The following is a 27962-nucleotide window of genomic DNA, read 5'->3' as shown; positions in this document are numbered from 1 at the left end:
GGACCTGCAAATGACGCCAGCTGGGCCGAATGGAAGACCAGGCCCATATTGTTACAGGCCCATGTTGCTATAGGCGATGTCAATGGGCCGAACCTGCTGAACCGACGGGACTTGACAAAAACCACAAGCAAGACCAGGCCGAAGGAACGCAAGTCTAGCTGCACGGCTGCAACCGTGTATTGCAGTCATGCGGTTATGAGCTGGATTTGACATGATCCGGCCCAGCCCCACTACACTCATTTAGCTGGCACCATGTGAGACTTGATAGCGCAAAATATCACATGAATTTTTATTTTTTTTTGTGTCACTTCGGGTTTCAGTCCACCTCCTAATTGGGTTCCAGTCCAACCCATGGAATTTTCATCTATTTCAGAGATTGTTATCTTTTATCTTTTTTTTAAAAAAAATCTGAGATGTTTATGCTGTTTCTCTGGTTTCTGTGAAGCCTTTTTGGCCATTTTCCAAGTTAAGGAAAAAAAAAAAAAGTTGTGTCACTTTGGATTCACGATTTGATTGGGTCCAACGTTACCTTCTTTTAAAATCTAACCTATTAATCAAATTAGAAACAAGCAAGAAAAAACTTAAAATATTGGCACTCGAACATCCCCAGCTCATAAAATGAAGGGAAAATCTACTATTAATACATATCTCTTAAAAGTGTGTACCATATGCATCTACTGTATGGTTTATTCATAACATTTTAGTGTATTTCGTAACTTTTGTTCTAGAACTCATAACTTTTCGACAATACGATTCGTAACATTTTCATTGTGATTCATAACATTTTGGTGCATTCGTAACTTTTATACTAAAATCGTAACTTTTTAGCAATATCATTCATAATATTTTCTTTATAAATCATAACATTTGTATATTATAGCATTTCCGTAAAATGAGGAGTAGTAGTAGTAAGGCCACAATAATATGATAGTGTTATTACATGGTTGGTAATTAAACAGTAATGCTACGCACGTACACATTTAGCGGCCATAAATTCAACCACATCCCTCGCACTTATAAAAAGGCCCCATATATCATATATGTGGATCACATCGTTGGAATCACTTTTATATGAGAGAAATGGGGTTGATCGGTGTGTATCTTGTACAGTAATATTTTCCCAAATTAAAGGATAGAATATAGAACTATCAATTTTTTCAGACCTTACTACTGACATGGCATTTACTCTCCCCCCAACTATATACCGTACCAATTCTGAAGGACCCCCAGACCAGCTGCTGGATAAAGCCAGGGCAGGGCAAGCTGTCATGAATCAATGACTCCGCCTCCCTCCTTTCAACGGCAATCTCTCTCTCTCTCTCTCTCTCTCTCTCTCTCTCCATCCATTGCCTTCAGCCCTTCACCACCCTAGTTTAGGGCTGCTGCACCGCGCAGTAAATGGAGTAATGACCTCGCTACCAATATACTCAAGTATGATCATCAATATTTGGTCTCCCTTGATCCAGCTTAAATTGTCGTTTGAAAATAGTAATTCAGAATTTTCTGGTGGTGAAGTGACCTTGCGTTGCTTTTGTTTTGTGAAAAGCTAAAGAAGGGATATTGTGGAGCTCATCCGGCCTCTAGGGTGACTAGCTAGTATAGTAAAAGAAACAAACAACTCGTTGACCCATATAATTGTACATGTGAATCAAAATGGAAATAATCTCGTATTTTAAGCATGGAATCATGTCTTCGACTCTTAGCCTCTTACTTATAAGAAAAGGGAAAAGGTTTTCCACATACTCCGTAGTAAAGAAAAACTAAAATTGGTGGCGTAAGTAGGGATAAGGATAATTATTTTTGGGACATTCAATCCTATATATGACATTCAAAATATAAAATATAGATTTTATTTGAAAGATTTCAATTTGTTCTAACTTAAGACATTCTGATGTGGGCCAATTCTACTTGCATTTTGAAAGGGTCAATCGCAAAACCATAATATCTCAAAATGAGGAGGCCATATATAGAGAAACTCTTTTTTATAATTCCTTGGTCTTGAATTTCTAGTCAAGCTAGCTTGATTTTAAGTTTCAGCCCAGACGAGCTCTTCTTATTTGATAAATTTCAATTTGTTGTATAATACAAAGTTGTTGAAATCATAAGAAATATTATAGATCAAAAGATATACATAATACACACAAAAGAGATTAAATAAATAATTAACCAACAAAATGGGAGATAGAGAGAGTATATTACTATTTCACAATTGCATCAAACTATTCCATATTCTAATCGATCACATGATCTCTATTTCTGGTATATGCACGGAAATTTTTTCAGTGTAGGTGGCTACCACATAGTGCCCGCTCAGCGCATCTAAGTCGTCCATTGCGTTTTTGGACGACTTGGATTCGGAGAGAGAAAGTGTTGGGATGAGAGGAGAGAGAGGGTTTTAATCTGAGCTGTTCAAAAGTATATTAGACGGTCTGAATGTACCGAACGGATATCACGTGGGATATACCCACCCGGCACCGAAAAATTTCTCTACGTGGGTATCGTATTGTATTCCCAAGCACACGAAAATTCCTCGGTATGTTTGACGACTTCTCTATTTTAATCTACTGGTTCAAGGCTTTTCCACCGTACCCTACGACCAAATGAAAGCCCCTCTTTTGTGATTCACAAAATTTAGGGTTTACACACTCATGTGTACTCATGACATGCATTTATCTCCATTTAATGTCCTCAACTGCTCCCAACCCACATTTCTGCCTATATAACTATACATCACACAACTCATCATCTATCGCAAACCTGAAAACAATACAAAGGGCAATACAGAGAGAGAGAGAGAGAGAGAGAGAGAGAGAGAGAGAGAGAGAGAGAGAGAGAGAATGGCAAGGTGGTTTGTTACATTGCTTGTAATCGCTCTGGCAGTCGCTCAAGTCACTGCCAGAACCGTGCCAAGTGACGCGGGTTTGGATGACCAAAAGAATGTGGTCACGTTCGGTGGACTCGGCGGCTACGGCGGGATCGGCAGCAACGGGCTGCCGATAGGTGGGATTGGTGGCGGAGCAGGTGTTGGTGCAGGCATTGGTGGAGTCGGCGGTATTGCAGGTGTAGGTGGAGGTGTTGGGTTGGGAGGTGGCCTAGGTGGCGGCGCTGATGGTGGCTTGGGACCTTTGGGTGGTCTTGGCGGGATCGGTGGCGGCGTTGGTAGTGGAACCGGTGTCGGCACCGGCATTGTTCCGTTTCCTTGAAGTTGTCGTACTTGTAGTACTGCTAGTTTTACTACTATCTAGTGATTAACGACGATATTCTAAGTTGTAGTGTTTGGTGATCACTATAAAGTTTGTTTTGTGTGAGGTAGCTTAGCTAGCTATATATATAGGGTATTTGTCTGTCTTTGTGACTTATGTTTTCGATCCTTTTAGGTATTTGCTTAGTTTGTAATATTATTTCCTCATCTCTTTAAGTTTCAATCTATTACGATAGAACTATCGTAAAAGTCTGTTGCTTTGTGCTGTGTTAACGTGTTTGTTTTCTTTTCGGATGTTGGGGTACGTACTCGGTACTCCTAATGAATAAAATTCCTTTCTAATATGTTTCGCATTCAAAATATTTTGGTACGTTTGGAAGCATGCATTAATCAAATAGCTTACGAATTGAGTTTCCAATAAAGTAAGGGCTCGTTTGGATGCAGAATAAGGATTGTGGGTATTATTTATGAAGGGAGATAAGATAATATGGGGTATTGGTTAATAAAGGATGATCCACATTGATGTGATGTTTATGAAAAAGAGATTAAATAGTAGTTGATTTGGATGAGGTATTAAAATTGGGGGGATAAAATAGTATTTGGTTTGGATGAAGAATAAAATGGGGGAATAAGGTTATTTTGTAGTTGAAATGGAAGAGGAGAGTGTATTATTTCGGCCTTATCCAGGGATATTAACTAATAACATGCACCCCAAAATCCACTCATAAATAATACCCCGCAAGGGTATTTGTGGGTTTTACACAAGGGGATAAACTAAAACCCTCCCCATTTTAGCGTCCCAAACCAGGTATAAGGCCTGGCCCCACAGCCTTGGAGGGGATGTTAACTTATCCCCTTCACAAGGAGCCATCCAAACGGGCCCTAAGGCTCCGTTCCAAAAACCTTTTTAAAAAATAAGCAATTTATTTTACATTTTCAAACTCAAAAATAAAGTAAATGAAAAATAATTTTTTAATTTTTTTTGCATCGAAATCTTTCAAACAAGATCCATACCGCATATTTTTATATTTCAATAAGCCTATAATTTTTGAGCTTAAAATTGCCTTCTTACAAAATAAGTATTTTTTTTTTGTTCCGAAACGGAGCCTAAGGGTTATCAAATTGGTCTAAACATTGGAATGGGTTTAGAAACTGCGATGCTTCTCACAAGGCAAAATTGAATAATTGATTCGTGTACCCTAACACCTCAAACTTCAATTTGAGAGAAATTATAAATAACTTACAACTAGGATTTTCTCTCCTAAGAATGTGGAGCATCATCAGGGTCATTGGAGCTATTTTTTCAGGGAGTCCAGCTGCTACAAATAGTGGAAAACCGGGCTCTCGCCTCATCATTTCAAATTCCAGTGATTATCTTTAGCCTTTCAGCACTTATCTTTTCAGCTTTTGCAACCTCAATTTATTTTCTTTTTCACGAAAGACTTCTAATTCCGATATTAGCAAGTCCTCGTTCTTTTTCTTCATTTTTCATGTATACTTTGTTACTTTATTCATGACAATACAAGTGGCTTTAGTTTGTTTCTTGTTTCATATTTGTTATTCATTGAATTGTTACGTCCTTCACGAGTTAAGGCAACCTCGAACCAACTTTCACGGTCTTTCCCAAAGGGTTGTGACGCAGTCCTTTCAGAAGTCCAATTAGGGTACTACAATCCCCTATCCGTTTAGACCACGACACGGTCTTCGCACGCCCGCATCACCACATCTTCTAGCGTTCTCTGTCGCCAAGGTCCGCTACGTTTTCGAGTGCAACATATAGGGTCGTCACATTTTCTTTCTACTATTCCACTACGCCAAATTTTAGCATTAGCGGCATGAGAAAACTGCCGTTAATAGTCCCAAAACCGCCGGTAATAGTTCAAAAACTGCCGGAAATAAACTGTCGGGAAAACAATTGTCGGAAAAACAAAAGCAGCATTAGAAAACCGCCGGTAATACTAAAAATGGCGGTAAAGAACCGCCGGTAATAATACCATCGGCAATAAAATCGGTGGTTAAATTTTTTTGCTTTCCCTATGACTCGAACCCAGAACCTCCGGATCTTTGAACGCGCGTGCGACCAACTCGGCTAACCCGCATTATGGTTCAACTAGGATAAATAATATTATTTATATTATACGGGTCGGTTTTATTATAAACGGCGGTAATAAACCGCCGCAATAAAAATAACCGTACATTCTACTTTTCCGACGGTAATTAAAAAACTGCCGGTAAAAGTCACTAAAAACGGCAGTCTTTGGATTACTGCCGTTTTAGGGTAATTATTACCGGCGGTCTTATTAATGCTGCTAAAAGTGTCTTTTAACGGCATTAAATTAATGCCGGTAATACTATCACCGGTAAAGCCAAAATTTGGCGTAGTGTTCTTTGTTTATTGCGTGATGCGACACATCTATAATCATACATTGAATAATAATGGGTCCATCTAGAACCTTAACCAAACATGTACCCTCGAATTTGTTATATATATTTTCTAGTTCCACCTGCCCCATTAATTTGGAGTATATGCTTAATTCCTTAGACAAGTTATAAAAGGGTAATCCATAAATTGGATCAGGAACTAAGTCAAGTGGAATGAAAATACTAAATAAAATAGAAATTCTCCTCTTCTCTCTTTCTACTTATTTAAAGGAAAAAGAAAAAGAAAATTAAAAAAAAAAATTCAATGAGTTTACCACATGCTCGTTTAGTATGAATTTGATGATATTGCACACTTGTACATGTATGAACTAAGAGGCACTTGTAGATCAGATAGAGTTCATGCCCAATGGGAAGTGATACAGATTGGTATGACACACAAGTACTTAAGTGAAAGTGAGAGATTCAAATGGCTTTGACTGATATCTGAATTTTGTTTTTTTTTCCTGATAGCCCTGACATTAAAAACCGTGCAAAACCCTGCAATGATCCTAAAATTTGAAATATTTTGACTTTCGTGAAATTTCAACATGCATGTGTCCTCATTGAATATTTGTTTTCTGATACCCGTTTGGCCAAATCTCTGATCACCAGTACTGGGTTGAACGAATGAATACTAGGTAACCTCGTTGTTGCCTAGAGGTAAGAAAAGGTTCTGGGTGGTGAAACAGAGTGGGAATAGCGATGAAACAGAGCGGTGGATGATAGCGATGAAACAGAGCGGTGGATGGAAATGCTTATTAATTTATCAGTACCAGATGGATGCAGGTGGCTGAATTGAATGCAATTGAAAAGGACAATCATGAAACTTCAGCGTCAATAGTAAAGGCCTTTCACCTTCTGCAGACATTGCAATGCACAATTGTTGGTGAAAAAAAGTTAATAACGGTAAAATAGTGCATTGGATTGTAACAAATAAAAATGAAAGTGGATTACAGTGGGTGTTTTGGAGCCTCATTTTTTTTTTTTACTATGCATTGTTATTTTTTTTTAATTATGTGTGTTTGAGAGCCAATTAAAAATTATTGTTTGGTTCAACAAGATAAATTGAAAAGGAATTATCCAAAAAGATAAATTAAAAAAGTATAAAATTAAGGACCAAATTAAAAAAACTCAAATAAGACGACGAAAAAGACCGAAAACAATCTTTTCCGAACAATATGATGTCAAAATTTGATCCAAATCTAATATAAAAAAAATTAACAAAAAAAAAAACCGTGCCAAGAAGTCGCCAAAATTAGGCCGAAAGGAGGCTGTAGACGATGGGAAATGTTAATGGTGAGTTTTCCATAAGAAACCCGTCTATAGCTTATGATCTTTAAACAAGTTATTTTTGCTATTTGGAATTTTTAATTTATGTATGTGATAATATTGAAATATTTATGCGTGTAATTCTGATCGTCCAGATGTATTTGGACAGTCCGTTGAGAATACGAGAAACTAAAGCCTAAAGACCCAACTAGAGGCCGTAATATTCTGAGCTCAGTGGGACGGACGTGAAGGCCTAAACAGTGGCCCATATAAACTTTGGGCTTCAAAACACTTCTTCATCATACATACGAGAGCCCTATTTCAGGCCCAGTACCCACAAATCAAATAAATATCCTCGGTTTACTTGAAAAGAAAGACAAAAATCCTAATCCCAGTTCACAAGTCTCTCTCTCTCTCTCTCTCTCTCTCTCTCTCTTCTCTTCCACTGCGAATAACAATGGGTCAGGGAACACCCGGCGGTCTGAACAGGCAAGGCCAAGGCGGCGACAGAAAGAACGAAGGCGACAAGAAAGAGAAGAAATTCGAGCAACCGGCCCCGCCGGCCCGAGTCGGCCGTAAACAACGCAAACAGAAGGGCCCCGAGGCCGCGGCCCGGCTCCCGACGGTGACTCCCGTGACCAAGTGCAAGCTCCGTCTCTTGAAGCTGGAGAGGATCAAGGACTACCTCCTGATGGAAGAGGAGTTCGTCACCAACCAGGAGCGGTTGAAGCCGCAGGAGGAGAAGACCGAAGAGGACCGATCCAAGGTCGACGATCTGCGGGGGTCGCCGATGAGTGTGGGGAATTTAGAGGAGCTGATAGACGAGAATCACGCGATTGTTTCGTCGTCGGTGGGCCCGGAGTACTATGTCGGGATCTTGTCGTTTGTGGATAAGGATCAGCTTGAGCCTGGTTGCGCGATCCTTATGCATAATAAGGTATTGTTAATTCTTTTTGAATTTGTGATTTTGACTTAGATGTGAGGGAATTAGGGTTTTGGATGGTTGAGCTAGGGTTAGGGTTAGAGCGTTTTTGTTTTCAATTGTGTGTTTTAGGTCTGGTTTTGGGAAGGGGTGACAAACGAGCCGAATGAACCGAGCTGTTGGTTGTTCAAACTTAGTTTGAAAACTTAAATGAGCTGTATGCCTGTATATTCAGCTAAGCTTGGTTTATGAGACAAGTCTATCTCAAACGAACTTTAATTGAGCCTATCTCGAACGAACTTTGATCGAGCTGACCTCTGATCTCAAGTAGGTTGAATTTATTATACGTGATGAGCCGAACGAGCTGAGTAGTAAGTTGTGCGAGCTTTGTTTAAAAATTTAACTAGTTTCAAACAAATGTTCAAGCTCGGTTTGTTACATAAACAAACCGATCTTGAACGAGTTTTTGAAGAATGCACACGAGCTCAAAGTCGAGTAACTTGGTTCGTTTATGAGCCCTAGTTTTGGGGCACTTTTCGAAAAGACAATTTAAACCTGGCTATTTATGATTTCTGCTGGAATAGTGTAGGAAATATATATCAAAAGTGGCAATATGATTTACCTGTAGCAATGATGAGTGATGGCATATTGGCATCTGTGTAAGATGGATATGATCATATGAAGCTTGTGTTCTGTTTTTTATGTTGGCCTTGTTCTTTGATTCAACCTTCCTTTTGTGGAAGGAAAATGTTCTAGTTGATGTACATTTTTATCTGATTATTGGGAATTAACAGATAGTATTTCCATTAATAAGCTATAATTAACTTTTGTAATTACATGAAAAAGAGTTTTGGAGTTTGTTGGACATTTTGGAAACTTGAGTTTCAAAATTGTTTGCAAGGGGAACATATTTGTTATGTGCGCAGGCTTAAAGATTTTCGAGGAAAGACCCATCTTTTATGGGTGATCTTAGTTGTGAAAAGAGTACTGACCTTCCGAAACAAAAAATATGGGAAAGAATGTGAAAATTGTGGCTCCTATTAGATTGACAGGTTACCGGCCACACGGATGAAATCAGCTGTTTGTAGTGGTTTCCCACCACTGACCACAACAGGAAAAAGACCCTCATCAAAGCACTAGTTCCAAGTTCCAACTTTTGTTACTGGTCACTAATTGAGATTTCTCATAGTAGACTACTGTTCACTAATTTGTGACTCCTAGTTGTAAAGTTATTGGCTGCATAATATACAGCTGATCGTGTTATTTGTGTGGAAGTTTGTCCAATTCAAAGAAGTGATTCCTAGTAGATAAATAGACTACTGGTCACTAATTTGTGACTCCTTGTAGTAAGCCTATTGGATGCAAAGTTAAACTGTGTTTGACGGTATTTACAAGATCCAACTTACGATGTCTTGGATTTGTGAGCCTCAGTTGAAAGTTGGATCAACTCTACAAAATAGACCCGAAATTGCAGTTGCCTCGATTAGTCCATTGGCAAACGGACCATGGTGCTGGATAGGTTCTAGGAACAAGGTTTCAATAAGTCCCTCTGGAGAAGTGTGGCCATGAAAGACCCTAAAAAGAAATTTATCATGTTTTATGAAGAAAAAAAAGGAAGCAAGGACCCTAAATTATACACAACAGCGATTGCCCCTGGACTAAGTTGAGGCTAGATCCATACTAGAAGTGAAGTTTTGGGGATGGAGTAGCGTGTTGGCTAGATCCAAGTTATGCCGATGGGGATGAGCTTAAGACCCTAGGGAGTTTGCCTAGGGAGGTAACCAATCTTTATGGCTAGAGAAACTCATGAAGGAGATTCACGACTTTCTACTATAACATTTATTCATCCTAGGCTCCATAGAGTTGTGTTCTCCTAGTCAGACTAAGCCTACAGGATCAAAGACTTGTTGGAGAAGTGACTCATTGAGTATCACCCTTAATTAATTTGAGGCAAGAAATCTCTCCCAAGGTACATGCCGTCACTGTACCAGGTGGATTTATCTCAGCTTGGGATAATCTCAGCTTTATGTTGTAGCAATAGTACTTATTATTGTCTAAGGGAAAGCACAATTGTAGACAAGGTAACATGGTGAGAATCTTGATTTCGATTTGTACTCCTTGTTTTGCTACCCTTGTTATACCAGAAATGTGGAACCGAGTGAAACACATGTTTGCAGCATGATCATGGAAATTTTGATTGCCAACTCACTTTTGAGAATTGATTGTGGTTTCAAACTTGTGCACTCAGCCTAATACTTGCCCTGTGTTGTTCTGCAAGTAATCATCGTGTAATGGACCACGGATTTCAGACCATTTGTGGTGTTGTTTAGTGATTGGTATTTTCTTCACGCAGACTAAAATTAGCCAAAAGTTATGCAAAAAATTACCCTAAAAAATTTTATGCTTCTTCCTCAGGTGCTTTCTGTTGTTGGGCTTCTGCAAGATGAAGTTGATCCTATGGTGTCTGTCATGAAAGTTGAGAAGGCTCCTTTGGAATCCTATGCTGACATAGGCGGGTTGGATGCACAAATACAGGAAATTAAAGAAGCAGTCGAACTTCCTTTGACACACCCAGAATTATATGAAGACATTGGAATCAAACCTCCCAAGGGGGTCATACTGTATGGAGAGCCGGGAACAGGCAAGACATTGCTTGCAAAGGTATGTACTTACTGTTACTCAGTATTGGGTTGCTGCTGGTCCAATTATTATATGTTTTAGATATTTTGCCTCTTGGGTGCATATTTCTACAGATGATATGTAATTGTTGTTTTGCTTTTGTCATGCCTGCCTACTCAAAGTTAAGCCGCGTGAAAGTTAAATTATCAACTTCACCCTCTGGCTTTTTTTTTCTTCCAGCTGTGCAAGTTCGCAAGTTTTTCCTTTCTGTATACCTGATATTGTCCCTCCTCGCTTGAACAATAGAGAAACGAATCCCTATGAGTTGGTGGTGCTGTAGCTGCATCCTTGATTCAATATACTGGTGTATCTAACTAACAGCTTATTTTACGAACACGTCATATTTTGTTTGGTTTACGGGCTTAGTCTAACGTTCATGTTAAATTATTTTAGTCTGCTAGTTAAAAGATCACATACGTGGGGAGGAGCATTTACTAAGTGTGGGGTAAACCTGGTAAAGCCTCAAGTTTGGAATTTGTGCTTCAAGGCATCATGACTGGCGATGACTTTATATCCCAATAAAGATTTTGATACCAGACATGTCTCAGATTAAACATAGAACAATGAAGGAATAGGTTTATTTAGAAGTCATTTCGCTTCGCGAAAATGCTGGTCTTTGCATGAACAAATAGTTACTCTATCAGGAAGATCTTTTTTTATTTTTTGGGCAAACACCATTAGGAAGATCTAGGTGTGATACAAGTGACGAGTCATGTGACTCGTGCGGTAATGTTTGGTTTGACGAAGCAAATCTACTTTGTGAATTCATGGGTTTTCCATTTCAATGTACAATTGTGAAAATGCTAATGTTTACATTAACAAGGAGTTTTAACACATTCCGAGTTACCTTGGTATCGTACAAGTCAGGTAACGTTTGGTTTGCTTAGTTAGAAGCTTCTTGTTTCCATACGAGTTGCTGCCAACTGGACCTCTTATCCAGACTCAAGAAGCATCTGCACAAATCGATTGGAAAATTGCTTTATCTGCTTTAAACTTTTTCTTTATTCACAATCAGGTTGCAATAGGCTGAGTTGAGGAGTTCCTGAGCATCCCTTGACTAATCCCGTTATTTATGCACTTGGTTCCTTTATCTCTCTTCTGATAATTGAGCATCTTTCTGATATATGTCTTATTATTACCAGCTTTTGGTTTGGTTGTAAGAATTTCTATGTCCAAATAGCATTCAGTGTGTGTGTGTTTTTTCTTCTTTTCTTTTCTTTTCTTTTTTTTCCCTTTTTCAGGCAGTGGCAAACTCTACATCTGCAACCTTCCTACGTGTTGTTGGAAGCGAATTAATTCAAAAATACCTGGGTGATGGTCCGAAGTTAGTGAGGGAACTTTTCAGGGTTGCTGATGACCTTTCACCTGCAATTGTATTCATTGATGAAATTGACGCAATTGGTACGAAAAGGCAAGTCCAAGAACTCTACTTTATGAAAGAAAAATTGTTGGGCCTGTCCATAAAAAAGTGAAAGATTAGTGTGTGTAATTTAATGATTTATGCGCCGCAGGTACGATGCCCACTCAGGCGGCGAACGCGAAATCCAGAGGACTATGTTGGAACTGCTGAACCAGCTAGATGGTTTTGATTCCAGAGGAGATGTCAAGGTGATTCTCGCAACAAACAAAATTGAAACCCTTGATCCAGCGCTGCTTCGGCCGGGTAGAATAGATAGGAAGATAGAATTCCCACTTCCTGATATTAAAACTAGGAGGCGCATTTTCACGGTAAGGATGACATTGTTACACAAATACAGGATTAGCTACTGTAAAAGATCCCATCAGTCCTATGTTTGTGAGAAGTAACCAAGCAACCCCTTTGTGAAATACAGATACACACATCAAGGATGACATTGGCCGATGATGTCAACTTAGAAGAGTTCGTTATGACCAAGGATGAGTTTTCTGGAGCTGATATAAAGGCAATATGCACCGAAGCTGGTTTGCTGGCTTTAAGAGAGCGCCGTATGAAGGTGAAATTATATACATGCATCATTTGTTTTGCATTTGTGTTAAAATTAATCTCATAACATTCTAGTTGTCCGCTAGGTATTTTGGCTTGCTCAGTGGGTATAGGAATAACGAAGTGTTTGTTTAAGACATTGGATGGTATTCAATTTTTCACCTCAGTGATTTAGGTCAAACAAACAGCTATGGTTATGGTTTACCTCCATGTTGGTTATTTTGAAATCCCATTGACTGTTGGAAAACTTTTATCGTGGAAAGAACAAAGGATTGGAGTTTGTGACGGGAGAACCCGGGAAAAATCTTAAACAAAGGAAGAAAGTTAAAATAAGAGGCGGACGACACTCTGTGATGTTGTTTTGTGATGTTGCAAATCCCTGGCCAAAAAATTATGGTTCTGTTTGTATGAAATCCCTAATTCGAAAGTATTGTACCTGCTACTGTGATGGTATGGTACCGCTCACACCTTAGGTATGTTGACGGGGAGTTCCTAACTTGATATGGAGTTCTTATAGATTATCTTGTTAACTCAAATCATGGTATCTTGAGTTTTTTCCTTTCATGGGGGAAAATACCTTTGGTCCATTCAATTCATACCTCCATGCGGAGGTCCTTACCTTCGTCCCGTGATTTCCATTTGTTGAAAATATCGGATGTTTTGTTTGGCTCTCAGATTTTGAATAGAAGCGTTGTATTTGCCTCAGGTTATGCATGCAGATTTCAAAAAGGCCAAAGATAAGGTCATGTTCAAGAAGAAAGAGGGAGTGCCAGAAGGGCTCTATATGTGAAGACATCCTTCCTGTTCTCTTCCGATATTGCCCCATTTCGTTGTAGTACTTGTTTTCGAGTACGACTCAGTTTTCTGTGTATTTTCTAGTTGAATATTTGGCTGTGAGCCATGCAAATAGATTGCCATACGTAAGAGAATTGAAGTGCTGTTGGGGCATTGAATTTGTTTCCCTTAATAGACATATTTCCATATGAGTTGACGTAGGAAAAACTGCAGTTTCTGATTTTGTTTGAAGTTCTGTTGGGGCATCTATTTGGTTTTTGTTTTTACACCTAATGTTTAGAAGTTGAAAGAAAATGTTCAATAGTTGTTTGCTCTCGGTGTGATTTTTATTTTTTCTGAGGAGATTTAAACCTGTGTATCAATGTTTATGCTCGGTCTTTCATTACGAAGGGATAATGGGTCGATGTTAGGATGCAGTGTTTCAGTAAAAGATCGTGAAGTGTTTACGATGAATCCGGTATTAGTGGACGATGGGGTTGATTTCGAAGATCTAGTCGAGGTGGGCGTAAGATAAGTCCGAACTCCTTACACCCTAAGATACTGAGTTATAAAGGAAACATTTTTCTCCGTATTTTATTTCTTCAACCAACTAATACTCCGTAATAAGTGGGAAAAATGATTGGGGTAGTCAGATCGGTAAAAAAAAATTCATTTTTGTTCGAAGAATCTCTTTTCTTATTTACCCAGAAAAAAGTACTCCTTCCGTCCTTAAATAAGTGTCCGGCTCGCAAAACTAGGCCTTCAAAAATATGCATTTGTTTCGTTAAAAAAATCAATTTTTTTTACAAATCAATAGATAACAATGAGCTCTATTAGATTGTGAAAAAAATTTAAATTTTTTAATAAAAAATATGCATGTTTTGTAAAGTCTAGTTTTGCGCGCCAGACACTTATTTAGGGACAGAGGGAGTAATATTTTCTTGAGAATTTAATTCTGCCCATGTATTGGCTTGCCTCATACTGGGCTAAAAAGCCCAAATACAAAGGCCCACTTCCCCTTGTGCTGAAGAAATTCCATTGGACTCTGAACCCAAATCGAACCCAGAGGCTTCGACTGAAACATTTTGCGGAGACTAATAGGTTAGTCCACGGTAGATTTCAGATTCACAGCGGGTCTGCCCTATCTTTCATTTGGAGAGAATTTGGAGATGTCAATTAGGATAGAGCCCATTAACTCGATCGAAATCTAAAACTTGTTTTTTTCTATTGTTATATATATTAGTGGAGATTAGCGATGAATTAATAGGTTAGTAGATTACATTCCACAATAAATTTCGTATCCATGATTCTAAATTCCAAACACGCACGCCGGGTCTCAAACTCTGCGTCCCACATGGGTATGACCCAGAAATGCCAATTGAGACAGACTCGGCCGAAACTTTCACGACTTGAGACTCATGTGAATCTGCGCGCGCGCGCGTTGCTGTGTTGTCTGTTGTTCCAATAGACGACCTCGCACCAGGAGGGGAGGCGGAGCTTCCTGTGGAGAGAGAGAGAGAGAGAGAGAGAGAGAGAGATGGGACCAAGAAAGAAGTGTGGAGTGTGCGACGAAGCAGAATCCAAGTACAAGTGTCCCAACTGTCTCGTACCCTAGTAAGCACCCCCACACCCTCTTCTCTCTCTCTCTCTCTCTCTCTCTCTCTCTCTCTCTCTCGGATCCCTAGGGTTTCATGTCAACTCTGTAATTTTTCATTTTTTTTTCATGGAGGTTCTGTTTATATATAAAAACTGATTTCTTTTTGCACTCGCAGTTGTTCATTGGTCTGTTTCAAGAAACACAAAGGTAAAATAGCTCTTCTCTCTTCTTCTTTCTCTAACTGGAATGATTACGAAGCCCCCCCCTTTATTTTAATATGACCGAGGAAACTAATGTTGGTGTTTTTTTTGGATTTTGCAGAAGTTCCATGCGTTAAGCCAGAATCCTCTGCTGCTGAAGTTAAATTGAGTAAGTATTTCTCACTACTCTGTATCTATATACGGGCAGCGTTGTAAATAGCAGATCTTCAGCATATGAATTCTGCTTTCATAATAGCATATTCTGTACATTATAAGGGGATAATAGTAGCATAATTATGTAGGGGTTCTAGTGGAACTTGGATCAAGTTGGCATCCATATTGTGTATGAATGTTTGATTTTCTCGACTTTTGAAAAATTGGCTCGTGATGAAGCATCAAACTTTGACTAGTTCGCAGCAATTTGGACCTTCTGGGAGAATGTAATGAGAAATTCACCATGTTTTGATACGATCTTAATGATTTAAAACTAGAAAGAGTAGAGCTAAGAATTCAGTTAGTACACTTTGTGGTAATCTCTTTGGAGATCAGGTCCCCATGCCCTCCTCTATAGCTACTTGACACCAATTTTTTTAAAATGTTTTAAACATCTTTTACGCTTTTGTTCTTCATCTTCTGTATGTCAGCTTCAGGTGTGGTAGTACATGCTGAAAGACCATACCATGTTGATGAACCGGGTGAGGTGCTGCAACAATTGCAATTGCAGTCTATTGGTACTTTTTTCGAACTATAATGGTGGTTATGCGTATTGGTATTTCTTATGGTAGTAACTAGTTGCAGTTCTGCTTGTCTGAGATAGTGAATCATAATTTGCAAATTCAATGCGAGTGTCTGTCAAAACCAGGAACCTTTCTCCTTGGCAAATGTTTTCAAATCGGGATACGTATCGTGTATCGTTTATTTCATTTCATGTATTGTATCGGTTACATATCGTGTATCGTAAGATATGATAACGAAAACGAATATAATATAAAATAATATTTATACTTAATTATAATCTAAAAATCTGTTGGATATATGAAAGTAAGTGTTTAATGTATGAAAAGTAGGCTTTTAGGATGGAAAATTTCAAGTCTCCCAAGTAGGGTCTATCATAATGAGGCTTTCATGTGCCTGAGTCATGCAATACATGATCGAAATATGTTCTTTCTTCTATTCGAACTTCGAATTTTGGTTCTCTCTAAATGGTTTGGATACCATCATAATTAGATCAAACGCTTTAGAATGCGTTTGTGTTCCAATTCTTAAAATATGGTATGATTTCTTCTCAACAAGAAATTGTAAGATATGTTTCGAATCGGGATACGCTATTATATCATAAGATACGTCATCGTATTGTAGGATTTCTATACAAAAAGGATATGGGGTGGGATACGTATCGTTTTTGGAAGGAGATGATACGAATCGTAGAATACGTATCCCGTATCGTAAGATTTTAACAACCATCTGGCACCTATGAAACGTTGACAGCTACAGTAATAATGATATCGCGACCAATAGTCTCTGCGGCCGGAGGAAACTTGCTTATGTTTCTGTATACTGGAAACCGGAAATATCTGACCAATAAGAATGGACCATGTTTTGAAAGATTGACAACCCTATTCGCAGATTGAGATGCTCTGTGCCTCTGTAGTAGTGATTTGCTCCTCCTCTGAGCTAAGTTAAGAAGTTTCACATGTACATGTCCGGAAGAATCTGTATATCTATGTATTTTACAGGACTTGATATGAATGATTGTGCTTGGATGTATCAGAGATTATATCTCAACAGATATGCTTTCTGTCTTGATTGGATGGCGATGGCCTATCCTGTTCGTTGTATATAGCTTTAGCTTTGTCACATGGGTCAGTGATTAGATGAACAGGTTGATAGAGTATATGTCTATTACTTGATGTGTTCGAACAGCATTTTGGGCACAACTGATTGGAACCTAAGATAGTTACTATGGTTGAGGATCCGATGGATCCGTCTTAAGTTTTCTACTTTGGAAGGAGAAAAAGGTTTAGTGCAGTAGCTCCATCGGTGTGAGAACCTCCAAAAACCAATAGAGAACTCATGTTTTTCCATGCAGCTTCTTCAAGTGAGATTCGTGATGCTTTAAAGGATGAAGAGCTTCAAAAACTAATCTGCAACATCGATAGCTCCCCAGATGCCGTGAATGTAAGTGCTGGGGAACTTATCACAGGAGATATTACTTTGTGCCGAATAAGCATAGATTATTGAAGAAACTCAAATAGGTTGTGTTAATGTTTTCAGGAAATCGACAAAGCCATGGAACTTGACGTATTCCGGATATTTACCGACAAGGTATCACTTGTTATTGCCTATAGTTCTCAACATTTCTGTGTGCCCACCATGTTTTCACCTTTGAACTATTTGATTTTAGTCGAACTAGACAAGGATCATTTGAGCTGTTAGCATGGCTTCTTTTCCTCAGATTTTATCCACCATTAGTCCACATCAGTGAGCTGTTGTAGCTAGATGAGGACAATGCAAGAACCTCCATTGTTCTTTAAAGCAGCGGTGTAAAGTTGGGCTTTCGTTGCCTTTCTGGCGAAACACCACTTTCCCAAGCCCGGTTGTGTGTTGCGGCCCTCTGTTGGATGTTGATAGAAATTTTGTCATGAATGTTTGGTGAAAGACCCAAATTATGTAAAAAGCGCAAGGTCGGAATGTTGGTAAATCACATTCTCTGTAATGCCCCGCTGAATGCGTAGTTTCTGTGTTATGGTTTCGTCTTAGGGCAGCTTGGGCTTATTTGTTTGAAATGTGGGAAAAAACGCCAAAAATCTTACGATTGTTCAAGCTATGTTCAGCTTACGACAGATGCCTTCAGTTATATGTTTCTTCCATGCCCTTGCGTAATGCCATGTGAGATATCTTTTGAGGTTAGGACATGACTATATCTGTTTCGTTCATGAGAGAAGAACGGGTATGTACGGGGACGGGAATTTTTTATACCTGTGCGAACTGCTGAGCGGGGTGTTGGGATAGCTCCATTACGCAATATGCATTGCCCCCTCTCATGTTCCAAAACCAATAGACATCATGTAGAATGGAAAAAGTCGTGTTCAATGGATCGTTTATGGATTTGGTGAGGAAAAATATAAAGGATCCGAAATAAGTTGTTGTCCACTGTTCTTTTGGATCTCTTTCTTACAAAAATCATCAGCAGAATGGATTATGATGGAGGAGGAAAAGTGTGTAAGAACCTATTTCTTCTCATTTTCCTTGTGTCATCCGTCATTTGTAAACTTTTGCCCACAAGGCTGCAGATTATTGATTTCGCTGTCAAGATCGCCCCTCTTTTCCCTGAATTCCACTGCCACAGGATACAGGGGAGAGTGGGAGAGAGAGGTGATAACTATTTTGTGCCCTGGGTTGAACATAATCAGTGGGTGTTTCTGTCTGAATTTCAAGGTCAGCAGATTTCTTGCACTATAATTCCCCCAGTTGACGGAAAGACGGCTTCTAAACACTCATTTTTCAAACTTAATCCTTGTACCATTCCCCCATGCTTCAGCGATCCGCAACAGCTCGTCCAAGCTTTGTGATGCAGGGAGGCGTGTCGAAAAAGAAGAATGCGAAAAAGAAGAATGCGCAACAAAGACAATCACGAATAAGTATGAACTAGAGGTACTCCATCTACGAACACACAATAATGAGAAAACTCTCAATTTTCATTAATCATAAAACAACTCCCTCAAGCCTAAGACTTACAATCTTATTTATACTAATAGAATTCTTATACCTAGCATTCTTAAAATCTAAAAATCTAAAGTAAACATAAGGAAATAAAATCAATCCTAATTTTTCTTGACCAAGAAATCTATTCAAAATAGGAAAACTAGGAAAACTAAATACTTTTAAACTATCTTGACTAAAATAAAACATTCCTACTAAAATGCTAAACTCAAAATAATAAATTAAGATTCCTATATTTCTAAAATAATCAAAATATCGTCTTGCATACCTTTTTTTTTTTGGTCAAGCGGAAAATATAATTCTCACCTTTGAATCATACCCAACACGGATCAAAAAATATATACAACTGGAAAAGGGTAAAAAAAAATTAAATAAATACGTACTAGCCGTGTTATACAGCCAGTATAGACTGTACTAGTACTGTTGGTGTTTTTTCTCTCTTAGTAGTACAAAACTCCGCAGGCAAACAGCCTTTCACAATCCATCTGCTCGTGAATCACCCTGCAATAGAAAAATAATTTCAAGATTATTACTCTGTTCTAAGTTAGTAGAAGTTTGTAAAACGAACAATTGCACGGGATGTAGAACCTTGGGACTCTTTGGCTGTGCAGGGATCCTAATGATTATATAAACTAAATACGTTGCTTTTCAGGCAATATCCACACAAGTTGAAGACATTCAAAACAAGTCCTGAAATGGGTAACCCGGCTTGTGCCATTGTCCTTCATTTAACATCAGAGAGAGAGAGAGAGAGAGAGAGAGAGAGAATTTTCCGGTAGGCGGTAGCCAACAATATGCGACTTGCATATGTAATCAATGTCTATCAAATAGAACACGGGTTACCAACATACCAAGTTGGAGGTTCTCGTGATTCTCAACCTCCCCTGCTGGTACTCGGCTTAGTGGTACTTGGCTGCATCATTGCTTGATTCTGTAGAACATTATACAACAAAGTCAGTTGATAAAAAATTTAGGTTGCCGGCGATGTTCCAAATGCAAAGCGAGGTTGGACTTTCAATCAAGCTGGCAAAATCAAAGTTTTTCCCCTAAATAGTGCTACCATCTAACCAACGATAGTTGAAATTCCCCGGGATCGGACGACGTATATGCAAAAAAGATAATAAGTACAACTGTAATGAAGCTGCACCATGAATTTAATAGCCTTGGCAACAACTGGGAATAACAGAAGAAATTTTCCTTTGAAAGGTTGAACTTTAGATCTGGTATCAGCATATTCCAGTTCCAATTGACACTTGACAGGAAAGTTGATTTCAAACGAACCTGGGGCAGTGGCAGTTGTGTGTGGTGGAGACCAAGATATTGATGATAAGAACCAGGAAAGTTCATCATTTGTGGCTGGTTACGATTCTGGGGACTGAGTGACTTTAGAACGGGATCTGACTGGTTAGATGGACTGGGTAAAGGAACAGAAGGCATGTGAAACGCAGGCACAGGAAACTTGGGACCCGTAAGAGCTGCTGCAGCTGGGGTGGGCAAGGCTGAACCGGCCAAAACAGATGGAAACGGCAACATCGGTCGGCTCATGCCCATCTCCATTCCCATTCCCATCCCCATTGCCATACCCATTGGCGGCATGTATTGCTGAACGCCGGGAAACATCATGGGAACCATGCTGCAACCCATTGACATCATCTGCAAAAATTGATGACAAACTAGGTTTCTTCACAATTAATATGAGCTGAAAAGTTTACTATTTTAATATAATGGGGTAGGAGGCGTGCAACAATCCTATTAGACCAGAGTTAGAAATGCAAATGCACAAATACAAGCATGAAATCCAAAAATGCTTGCCAATATGCATGTACGAATTCTAATATAACCTGGAAGGGAGTCTACTAGTAGAATGCGACTGATCTACACACTACATTGCAAACAAAAGCTTTCTCAAATAGCCAGTTGCATGATTCCAGATGAGTCCTTTGGGCAGCTAAAAGTCATTTTCCTATGAAACCTCCGAAAACTTCCCCCTGGCAAACATGATGCACACTCCTGGCTCATTTACACAGTATATACATTCATAGTATATTGTACATACGTATTCGTGATATAACCAACGATTGATGGTCAGAAGGCCAAAAAATGGACTTGGCATTGTCCTAATGATGTTGTAGAAAATTATTGTTTCTCTACCAACCAAAATACAGCTCTGGGACTTGAATCGTAGGCAGGTGCCTTTTTGGGCCAGTTAAATCACCACCAGAATATAAGATTGCCAATTTGAAATACGCTATCAAAACAAATGGTATAACTTAACATTTCAATCTTGCATTTGACCCAGAGGAGTATCTTGTGACTGCACAAATTGTAATGGTTCAATCAACAGAGAAGCTGGTTACTTATGGAAACTTCAATGTACATTAAGCGGATTAAAATTAGTTTATTCGTTTCTGACTTTCTGTTCTAGTTGAAGAATGAGAGCACCTGAACATGTAAAACCCCATCGAAAACGAGTGTATCTCTGCCTACCTTGTGTGAGTAGATACTGCCACCATCGTATCAACAATATAGTTTTTGTACCAGCCTTCTTTAAGATTTAAATTGTAGAGGAACAAGTAAAAAGTAGTATCGAATCATGAGACAGATAAGAACAAAATGTAGCAAATACCTGCACTTGCAGTTGGAGTGATTTCAAGTACTCAATAGCCTCATCCAACATAGAAGCTTTGTCTGACTGCCATTTGCACGTGGAAACAATGTCAGAAATAGTCAAGGTGCCTCTAACTAAGGAATTAGTCCCGCCATAATTATAAGCGTCACTTGGATTCAATAAGATGCAATATGACAACCTTGTTGCAACGAGGTATGAGTTCCTGTAAAGCCCTCATTTTTTCATTTATCCTATCTCGACGCCTCTGCATCACATTCAACATTAGACCCATCAGGAAGAAAGAACCACATAGAAACAGAATGGCGGCAACCACATCTGTATACGAGCATACCCACCCTCTCTGAGAGATTGTGGACCTCAGCAGCACGAGACTTTTTTGCAGGTGTTGATCCACGAATTTGTTTCTTTGCATCAGGAGACTCAAACTCCACATCCTGCAGTGGTAGAAGAGCACCAGAACTTCAGAATGAGCCAAATCAGATTAAGAGGACACAAAGAAGGTACTGGATATGTCAACTCAAAAGATAAGCAGCACAATGAATGATATTTAAAAAACAAATCGATAATGAATAGTTAGTCGTGGTTAACGGGCAAGCATTTATTCTCAAGGGGGAAAAGGTACTTCAGCGTTACACTATTTTTTCGTAAGCTTCTAGTTGAGATTTCTCTTCTTTGTGGCAGTTTATGCCTAGTGCCTTCTCCAATTTATAACACCACAGATCAAACACAGCCTAACATCAACGAGAAGGCAACATGATTATCCCTCCCCAAAGATTAATGTCCATTGTTTTCTCAGGTTCAAACCACTCTCTCAAATCAATATGAATTCGCATCCCTTATAGGAGAGGCTACTTGATTAATTATGGAATCATGCTTGTCAACACTAACACCTCGAATCAACCAAGACTTGTAAAATGCACAGATATCATCCAGAGTGGCAGTTCAAACAGATGGATGCAGTGGAAAATGACAGTTGACCACAAGAATTCCTTCAGTTGTTAAATGCTATTATCAATTCAAGTATGGAGTTCGGAAGCATTTTACAGCCAGCATCTTCTATAGGCATGTTAGGATGTGCGTTAACAGTGGCGAAGTATGGAATACCGACCCCAAATTCAGAACGGTATTGGGAAACCATGTGACGGTGCCACAAAATTACTAAATAACTATGGATGTACCAACCCCAAATCCAGAACGGTTTTGGTATACTTGACATTCTCAACGAGCATTAACACATGAACGGTCTCGAACAACGACCATTGAAGTGGGATCGCCGGAATTAGATTGTTTTCTTCAGTGATTGGAGAGGAGCTGGACCCGCCACAAAAACACTGAATAATTACTCCATAGATTTGGGGTTGGTACTCCGTACTCCAAGAAGTTTTTGGGTGCCGGGTGAGTACTACGTGGCGGTACCTATCGGCAACCCGGACCGTCCAAGCAGTGATCGAACGGTCCAGATTTATTCCCCCTCTCTACCCTTTTTCTCTCTCTAAAATGTGTACCACAATGTTTAGACGGTCCGGATCGCTTACGGGTACCACACGGCACCCAAAATTTCTCATGTACTCAAACTCCATATGTGGTGCTCCCTTCATCCCACTTTGTTATGCCCTTATTCCTTTTTGGATGTCCCAAAATGATGTACTCCCTCCGTCCCATACGTCCCATAATGTTTGTCCGGTCCGCAAAACAAGAACGTAAAAATAATACAATTTTTGCAAGAAAAATTAAAAGTTTTTTTAACAATTTACTAGATATCGATGAGTTCTTTTAATTTATGAAAAAAATTTGAATTTTTTCTTGAGAGAAATGCATTATTTTTTAGTCCCCGTTCTGCGGACCGGACAAACAATTTGGGACGGAGGAAGTACTTGTTTCAAAACTTTCTAATTTTGGATGTCTATATTACCGTACTACCCTTCCAAATTCAAATTTTGAACTTGATTTAAAAGAAAAGTAGAGCAAATTAATAACATGACAAGAAAGTTGACAAAAAATCATAAATTACAAAGGGATAAAATAGTAAAATTAATACAAAATCAATGCAATTATGATCTTTTATTAAATTATGTAAAAGTCAAAATAGGCGAAACAAATTGAGACGGAGAGTAACTGGTAAGGTCGGCCACTGGTCCATACTCCAATAGAGATGCACTTATCTAGGTAGGAACATGTTACATGTGGCATGCCATCCATACACGTGGCACGATAACAACAATTACAACAGTCGCCATCCAATGCCACGTGTACGGCAAAAAAGAAGGGGAGCTAACATGCACCAATAGACGACGTAAAAAAAACACCCGCGCACGATAGAACGGAACAAACAATTTTACTCACCTCGCCCGGAGACTCAATGTCGTCGTCGGCTTCCCGTTCCTTTCGCTTCTGGTCCCCCGCCGTCACTGGCGGCTTCTGCACCAGTTCCAAGCTTGCACTGCCGCCGGAAGACGACGTCAGCTCGTACGTCCCCGTATCTCTGCTTCCACCTTCAGCAGCCACACACAAACCCGCGAATCCTCCTGAGACTTCGAACGTACTCCCGGCGACACGCGAAGCCACAGATTCCGGCGCCGCACGCGGCGTCTCGCATGAGTCCACCACCGTCGACTCCCTCACTGCCTCGTTCGAACCCGACGGCCCTTGCTCTACCGCCCTCGCCTTAGCCGTCGAGAAGTGAACGGAACTCTGAACCGCCTCCGATTCCTCCGCATCGCTACGCCTCGGCTGAGACATCGGCGCCGCCGTAGAAGGCGGCGGGATTCGCACGTCTTGATTTGGGGCGGTGCGAGGGGGAGCAGGATCGATCACGTCGGAATACAAGTCGGCAGCCTCGATGGGAGGGTAGTGGTGTAACCAGAAAGCCATCTCATCCTCTTGCGCAAAGAGCTGATCGTTATTTAATCCTGATTCGATAGGGTGCGATGATCGGATCTCTCTCCGGTCGAGTGACATAACGGCGCCGTTTTCGATTAGAGGCCTCTTGGGGAAAGATCTTTGGCTTTGGCTTTGCATAACTATTTGACCGTTTTCCCAAAGTAGCTCCATGATCTCATCCTGATCAACTCTGTTCACGAGAAACACAAAAGTCTGTAGATAGAAATGAAAGAGTGCGTGGAGGGGAAGAGAAGAGAAGAGTGGATAGGTGGTTTACACTGGCAACTTCTTTGGCCTGGTTGAAGTTGAAATCGGGATGGAGTAGTACTCTTCGTCCATGTCGAAATCTGGAACGCAGTAATTCATTGTCTCTCTGCAATAGAGAGAAAGGAATATTTGATTGTCAATATAACTCGAGGACGTCCCGGTGGGGACATTCGATGATTCGATAAAATTGGAACGATACGGAGAAGATTAGTATGACCCCGTGCGTGCAAGGATAACACATGCACAAATCGAGAAATGTTCCAAAATTTTCCAACCTTAACTTACCAAAAGAAAAACTCAATGAACTATCAAATCACAATAAAAGACGTTTTTTAGGGCTCAAGCTTACACGATTATGAATTTCAGGTGATTTTATAGCTTTAATTCCAAAAATGGGAGCTAGAGCTGCTGCTTCTCCTCTTTCTGCTACTGCTGCTCTCACTCACTCTCTCTCTCTCTCTCTGGTAAGTCGAGTCTCGCTCGTCTGTGTTACTGTTGACAGGAGATGATGGCAAATGGAAATTTGTTTATGAGGAATTGCGGTTGAGGTTTTTGTATTTGCTCGTCGTTTGTCTTTCGTGGTAGGATAAGGTCATATCTCTCTCCCTCTCTCTCTCCTCTCTGGACTGGAGTGTGAATGAGGGGGATGTTACAGCAAAAAGACGAAATGAAAATTGAAGGTACGCAGCAGATGCAAATGTGGAGAGAAATGTTAGATAGAAAGAAAATTTATCTCGAAAGCATTTTAAAAATAATTATTATTATTTAAAAATTATTTTGATAATTGAGTCACACATATTAAAATGAATTTCAACCATTTCGAAATGAGTTTTATTTGTCCCCAGTTAGTTACAGTTCCAACTAATTTCATCAAAGTACACAAACACAGTGGCCACACCGCCATTTTTATTGGAACCCTGCCCCTAATCACAGACACAGTACGTTCAGACGAATTTGGCAAGTACGACAAGTATTTACTGATTAAGAAGGAGAGAGAAACTTTTACACGGAAACTTCGTGAACAATCACAGCCATTCGTTTTGGCATGGGACGGTTCGAATTTTAAAAAAATTATTCGCTGAAATGTTTAACTCCTCGCACGAATAGTTTTTTTTGAATCTGGACCGTCCAATATACTTTAGACATAGGCGATTTGGCTCAGTGAACCCGAATACACGGAAAGATCCGTAAATAAGTTTTTCTATAAGAAGGAATGTAGTGGTTTGGTATATGGTAAATTGTTTTAGAGGAATGATTTTCACACTCTTTCTCTTATATTCACACTCTCGTTTTGGTCTTTTAACAAAAAAACCAAAAAAATTACATGCATTATCGACACTAAAAAAAACAAAACAAGGAGTGTAGAACTCGTCGAGAATATATAGATATCAAAAGAAGGAGTGTGAAAATCACTCCCATTGTTTTAACTTGAGTCTAAATTGACAATTTTAAGTTTGTCTATATTATAACCGGAAGGTTAGTCCATTTAATTAGTGGGTTTGCTCGATGAGGTTAAACCGAAAGAAAGTGATTTTTTGATGAATTAATTCATAGTTCCGGCGTACATAGCATGCTTTTGATAAGACCGGAGAGAAAATTAATTGACGTGCATCAAGCTAGTCAGAACAACTCGACCGTCGGGAGAAAAAAAAAATTTGTCTATAGTATATCATGGCCTTTTGTGTACGAAAGGGGATTACTTGAAATAGAAAACTAGTTGTACATGACTTGATTGTCTTGTCCCTGAAATTTTTAATCGAGGGTAAGAAAAGTGGGATTACTTTTTACAGCTCTCAACAAATTACCGTTTGCCTTGTTAAGTAAGTAAAGAAGTTAAAAGTACAAAAAGACAACATGCGGCCAGTGTAAAATAATGCTCCGTACTACTAAATCCTGAGTTAGCACGTTCAATTCTACCACTAGCAAAAACAAATCTTTGTGGGCCATTGAAAATTTGTCTACTCTGTCAACTAAAGGTTTATCATGTGCGTGTAAATTGAACCAAACACTCAATTATTAAAAAAATAATAAGAAGAAATTGAAAGGGAATACTAGCTACACATTAAAGGTCATTTGGTTAGGCTGTCATGGCTTCTTTTTTTTTAAATCCAAGATGTCTGAGGCCAGCTTACACGCACCTTAGACTCATCTCTATAACTAAAGGTGCAAACGGGCTTTAGAGTGTCGAGCTCGGTTCGATTACTAGACGAGCCGAGCCTCGAGCAACTTGGTTCTTTTAAACCCTTACCTAAAGTCACCTCTCACAGCCACGTACGCTTACACGTGAAGTGCTTTCAAGATTTGCTAGTAAAAATAATCGAACATGATACCATAGAAGGAAGTAAATCCCTAAGTCTTAGGCGGCCCAGACCCCACGCAAATCCCTTGGGGGATATGCCATAATTTGTGTGACCTACCCATGCCTATGCTGCGAGAAATTTTTCAGTGCTGAGTGGATACCACGTGGTGTCTACAGGGTGCGTTCAGGCCGTCTATTTCAGTTTTGGAGAGAGAAAGAGGAGAGAGACTATGGGGATGAGAGAAGAGAGAGTGTTTAAATCTGAACCGTCCGATACATTTTTGGATGGCTCGGATGTGCCCGCTCAAGTATCACGTCAGCCAGGTGACATGATACACACCCGACACCGAAAAATTTCTCGTATGCTGTATTCTTTAATGGATCCACGCATGCGATTTCTCCCTCATTAGCTCATGAACTAAGTACACACTATAAATTCAATCAGGAAATTATGTGTAGTGAAGAACCAAAAGTAGATTTAAAAAGGCAACAGAAAAAAGGTTGATCAGAAGTTATGGTCGCCTCACCTGGTCCTCAGATATCCCCACTCCCCACTCCCAGTTCCAGTTGTGAAATTGAATATTTTTGAGTCAATAATTGGAGCAAGCTGGTGCGGTCCAACTGCCCATCATGGAAAAATGTAGGGTCCCAATTGCAGTTGGTTAGGTAAATGTCGAGGAAACATGGGTAAATCTCGAGGAAACATGGTCTTTGTAGTTTGTACTTTGGAGTACTGCAGCCGTGCATTACTGGCGAGTTGTGCGTGATCCGGCTCGTCCATTGTAGCAATGGACGATTCAGATTAGAACTAATATGATCGAAGCTAAGATTCGAATTTTAGCCGTCCATGCTTAAATCGCGCACCACCGACTCCCCAATAGTGCGCCCCAAAATAGACATTATGGAATCTATAAATGGGATACGGTACATAAATAAGCATGCAACGTTGCAATGGCAGAGCTTGCGATGTTTTAGGACGAGGAAAACTCGAATGTACTTGTTGCCACCACGTCATAATCATCATTCCATACTATACAGTCGGGTTCAATATACTATTGTCTGTAACGCACGTAGGGCAACAGTTTGGATGGCCTCATCGACTCGAAAGTGGATTCAGATTCGAACGTGCATAAACTT

General features: G+C 39.6%; 4 protein-coding genes and 1 non-coding gene across 6 annotated transcripts; 4 read left to right on the top strand and 1 right to left on the bottom strand.

Annotated features, from left to right (window-relative positions):
* The first annotated feature begins 2735 nt into the window (after positions 1-2735).
* LOC131313404 (glycine-rich protein 5) lies at positions 2736-3546 on the top strand. Its single transcript, XM_058341694.1, has one exon. It carries the CDS (start codon positions 2838-2840, stop codon positions 3201-3203), a length of 366 nt encoding a protein of 121 aa, XP_058197677.1. The 5' UTR covers positions 2736-2837; the 3' UTR covers positions 3204-3546.
* A 3719-nt stretch (positions 3547-7265) lies between these two features.
* Positions 7266-13554, top strand: LOC131313402 (26S proteasome regulatory subunit 4 homolog A-like). Its single transcript, XM_058341690.1, has 6 exons — positions 7266-7829; positions 10230-10475; positions 11735-11904; positions 12005-12221; positions 12326-12466; positions 13163-13554. Exons 1-6 carry the CDS (start codon positions 7350-7352, stop codon positions 13244-13246), a joined length of 1338 nt encoding a protein of 445 aa, XP_058197673.1. The 5' UTR covers positions 7266-7349; the 3' UTR covers positions 13247-13554.
* Positions 13555-14522: 968 nt separating this feature from the next.
* LOC131313403 (uncharacterized) lies at positions 14523-17884 on the top strand. Of its 2 annotated transcripts, none has more exons than XM_058341691.1 (7): positions 14523-14844; positions 15003-15034; positions 15149-15196; positions 15672-15758; positions 17117-17205; positions 17302-17352; positions 17483-17884. In XM_058341691.1, exons 1-7 carry the CDS (start codon positions 14768-14770, stop codon positions 17510-17512), a joined length of 414 nt encoding a protein of 137 aa, XP_058197674.1. In that variant the 5' UTR covers positions 14523-14767; the 3' UTR covers positions 17513-17884. The 2 variants fall into 2 exon arrangements, with proteins under 2 accessions (XP_058197674.1, XP_058197675.1); XM_058341692.1 differs by having other exon boundaries at positions 14615-14844; positions 15678-15758.
* An 813-nt stretch (positions 17885-18697) lies between these two features.
* On the bottom strand, positions 18698-25139 carry LOC131313401 (transcription factor PIF1). Its single transcript, XM_058341689.1, is given in 10 exon segments — positions 18698-19251; positions 19602-19632; positions 19634-19681; positions 20032-20403; positions 21377-21442; positions 21558-21623; positions 21715-21813; positions 23723-24449; positions 24537-24632; positions 24876-25139. Coding segments are annotated over 9 exon segments (1503 nt in total). The 5' UTR covers positions 24626-24632; positions 24876-25139; the 3' UTR covers positions 18698-19246.
* LOC131315428 (U6 spliceosomal RNA) lies at positions 24694-24796 on the top strand. Its single transcript, XR_009196755.1, has one exon. It is a non-coding gene; the product is annotated as a U6 spliceosomal RNA (small nuclear RNA).
* Positions 25140-27962: the final 2823 nt, after the last annotated feature.

The sequence above is a fragment of the Rhododendron vialii genome, chromosome 13a, assembly GCF_030253575.1.
Source record: "Rhododendron vialii isolate Sample 1 chromosome 13a, ASM3025357v1".
Taxonomy (NCBI): Eukaryota; Viridiplantae; Streptophyta; class Magnoliopsida; order Ericales; family Ericaceae; genus Rhododendron; species Rhododendron vialii.
The sequence above is the reverse complement of the archived record's forward strand: the minus strand, read 5'-3'. Positions and strand labels throughout refer to the sequence as shown.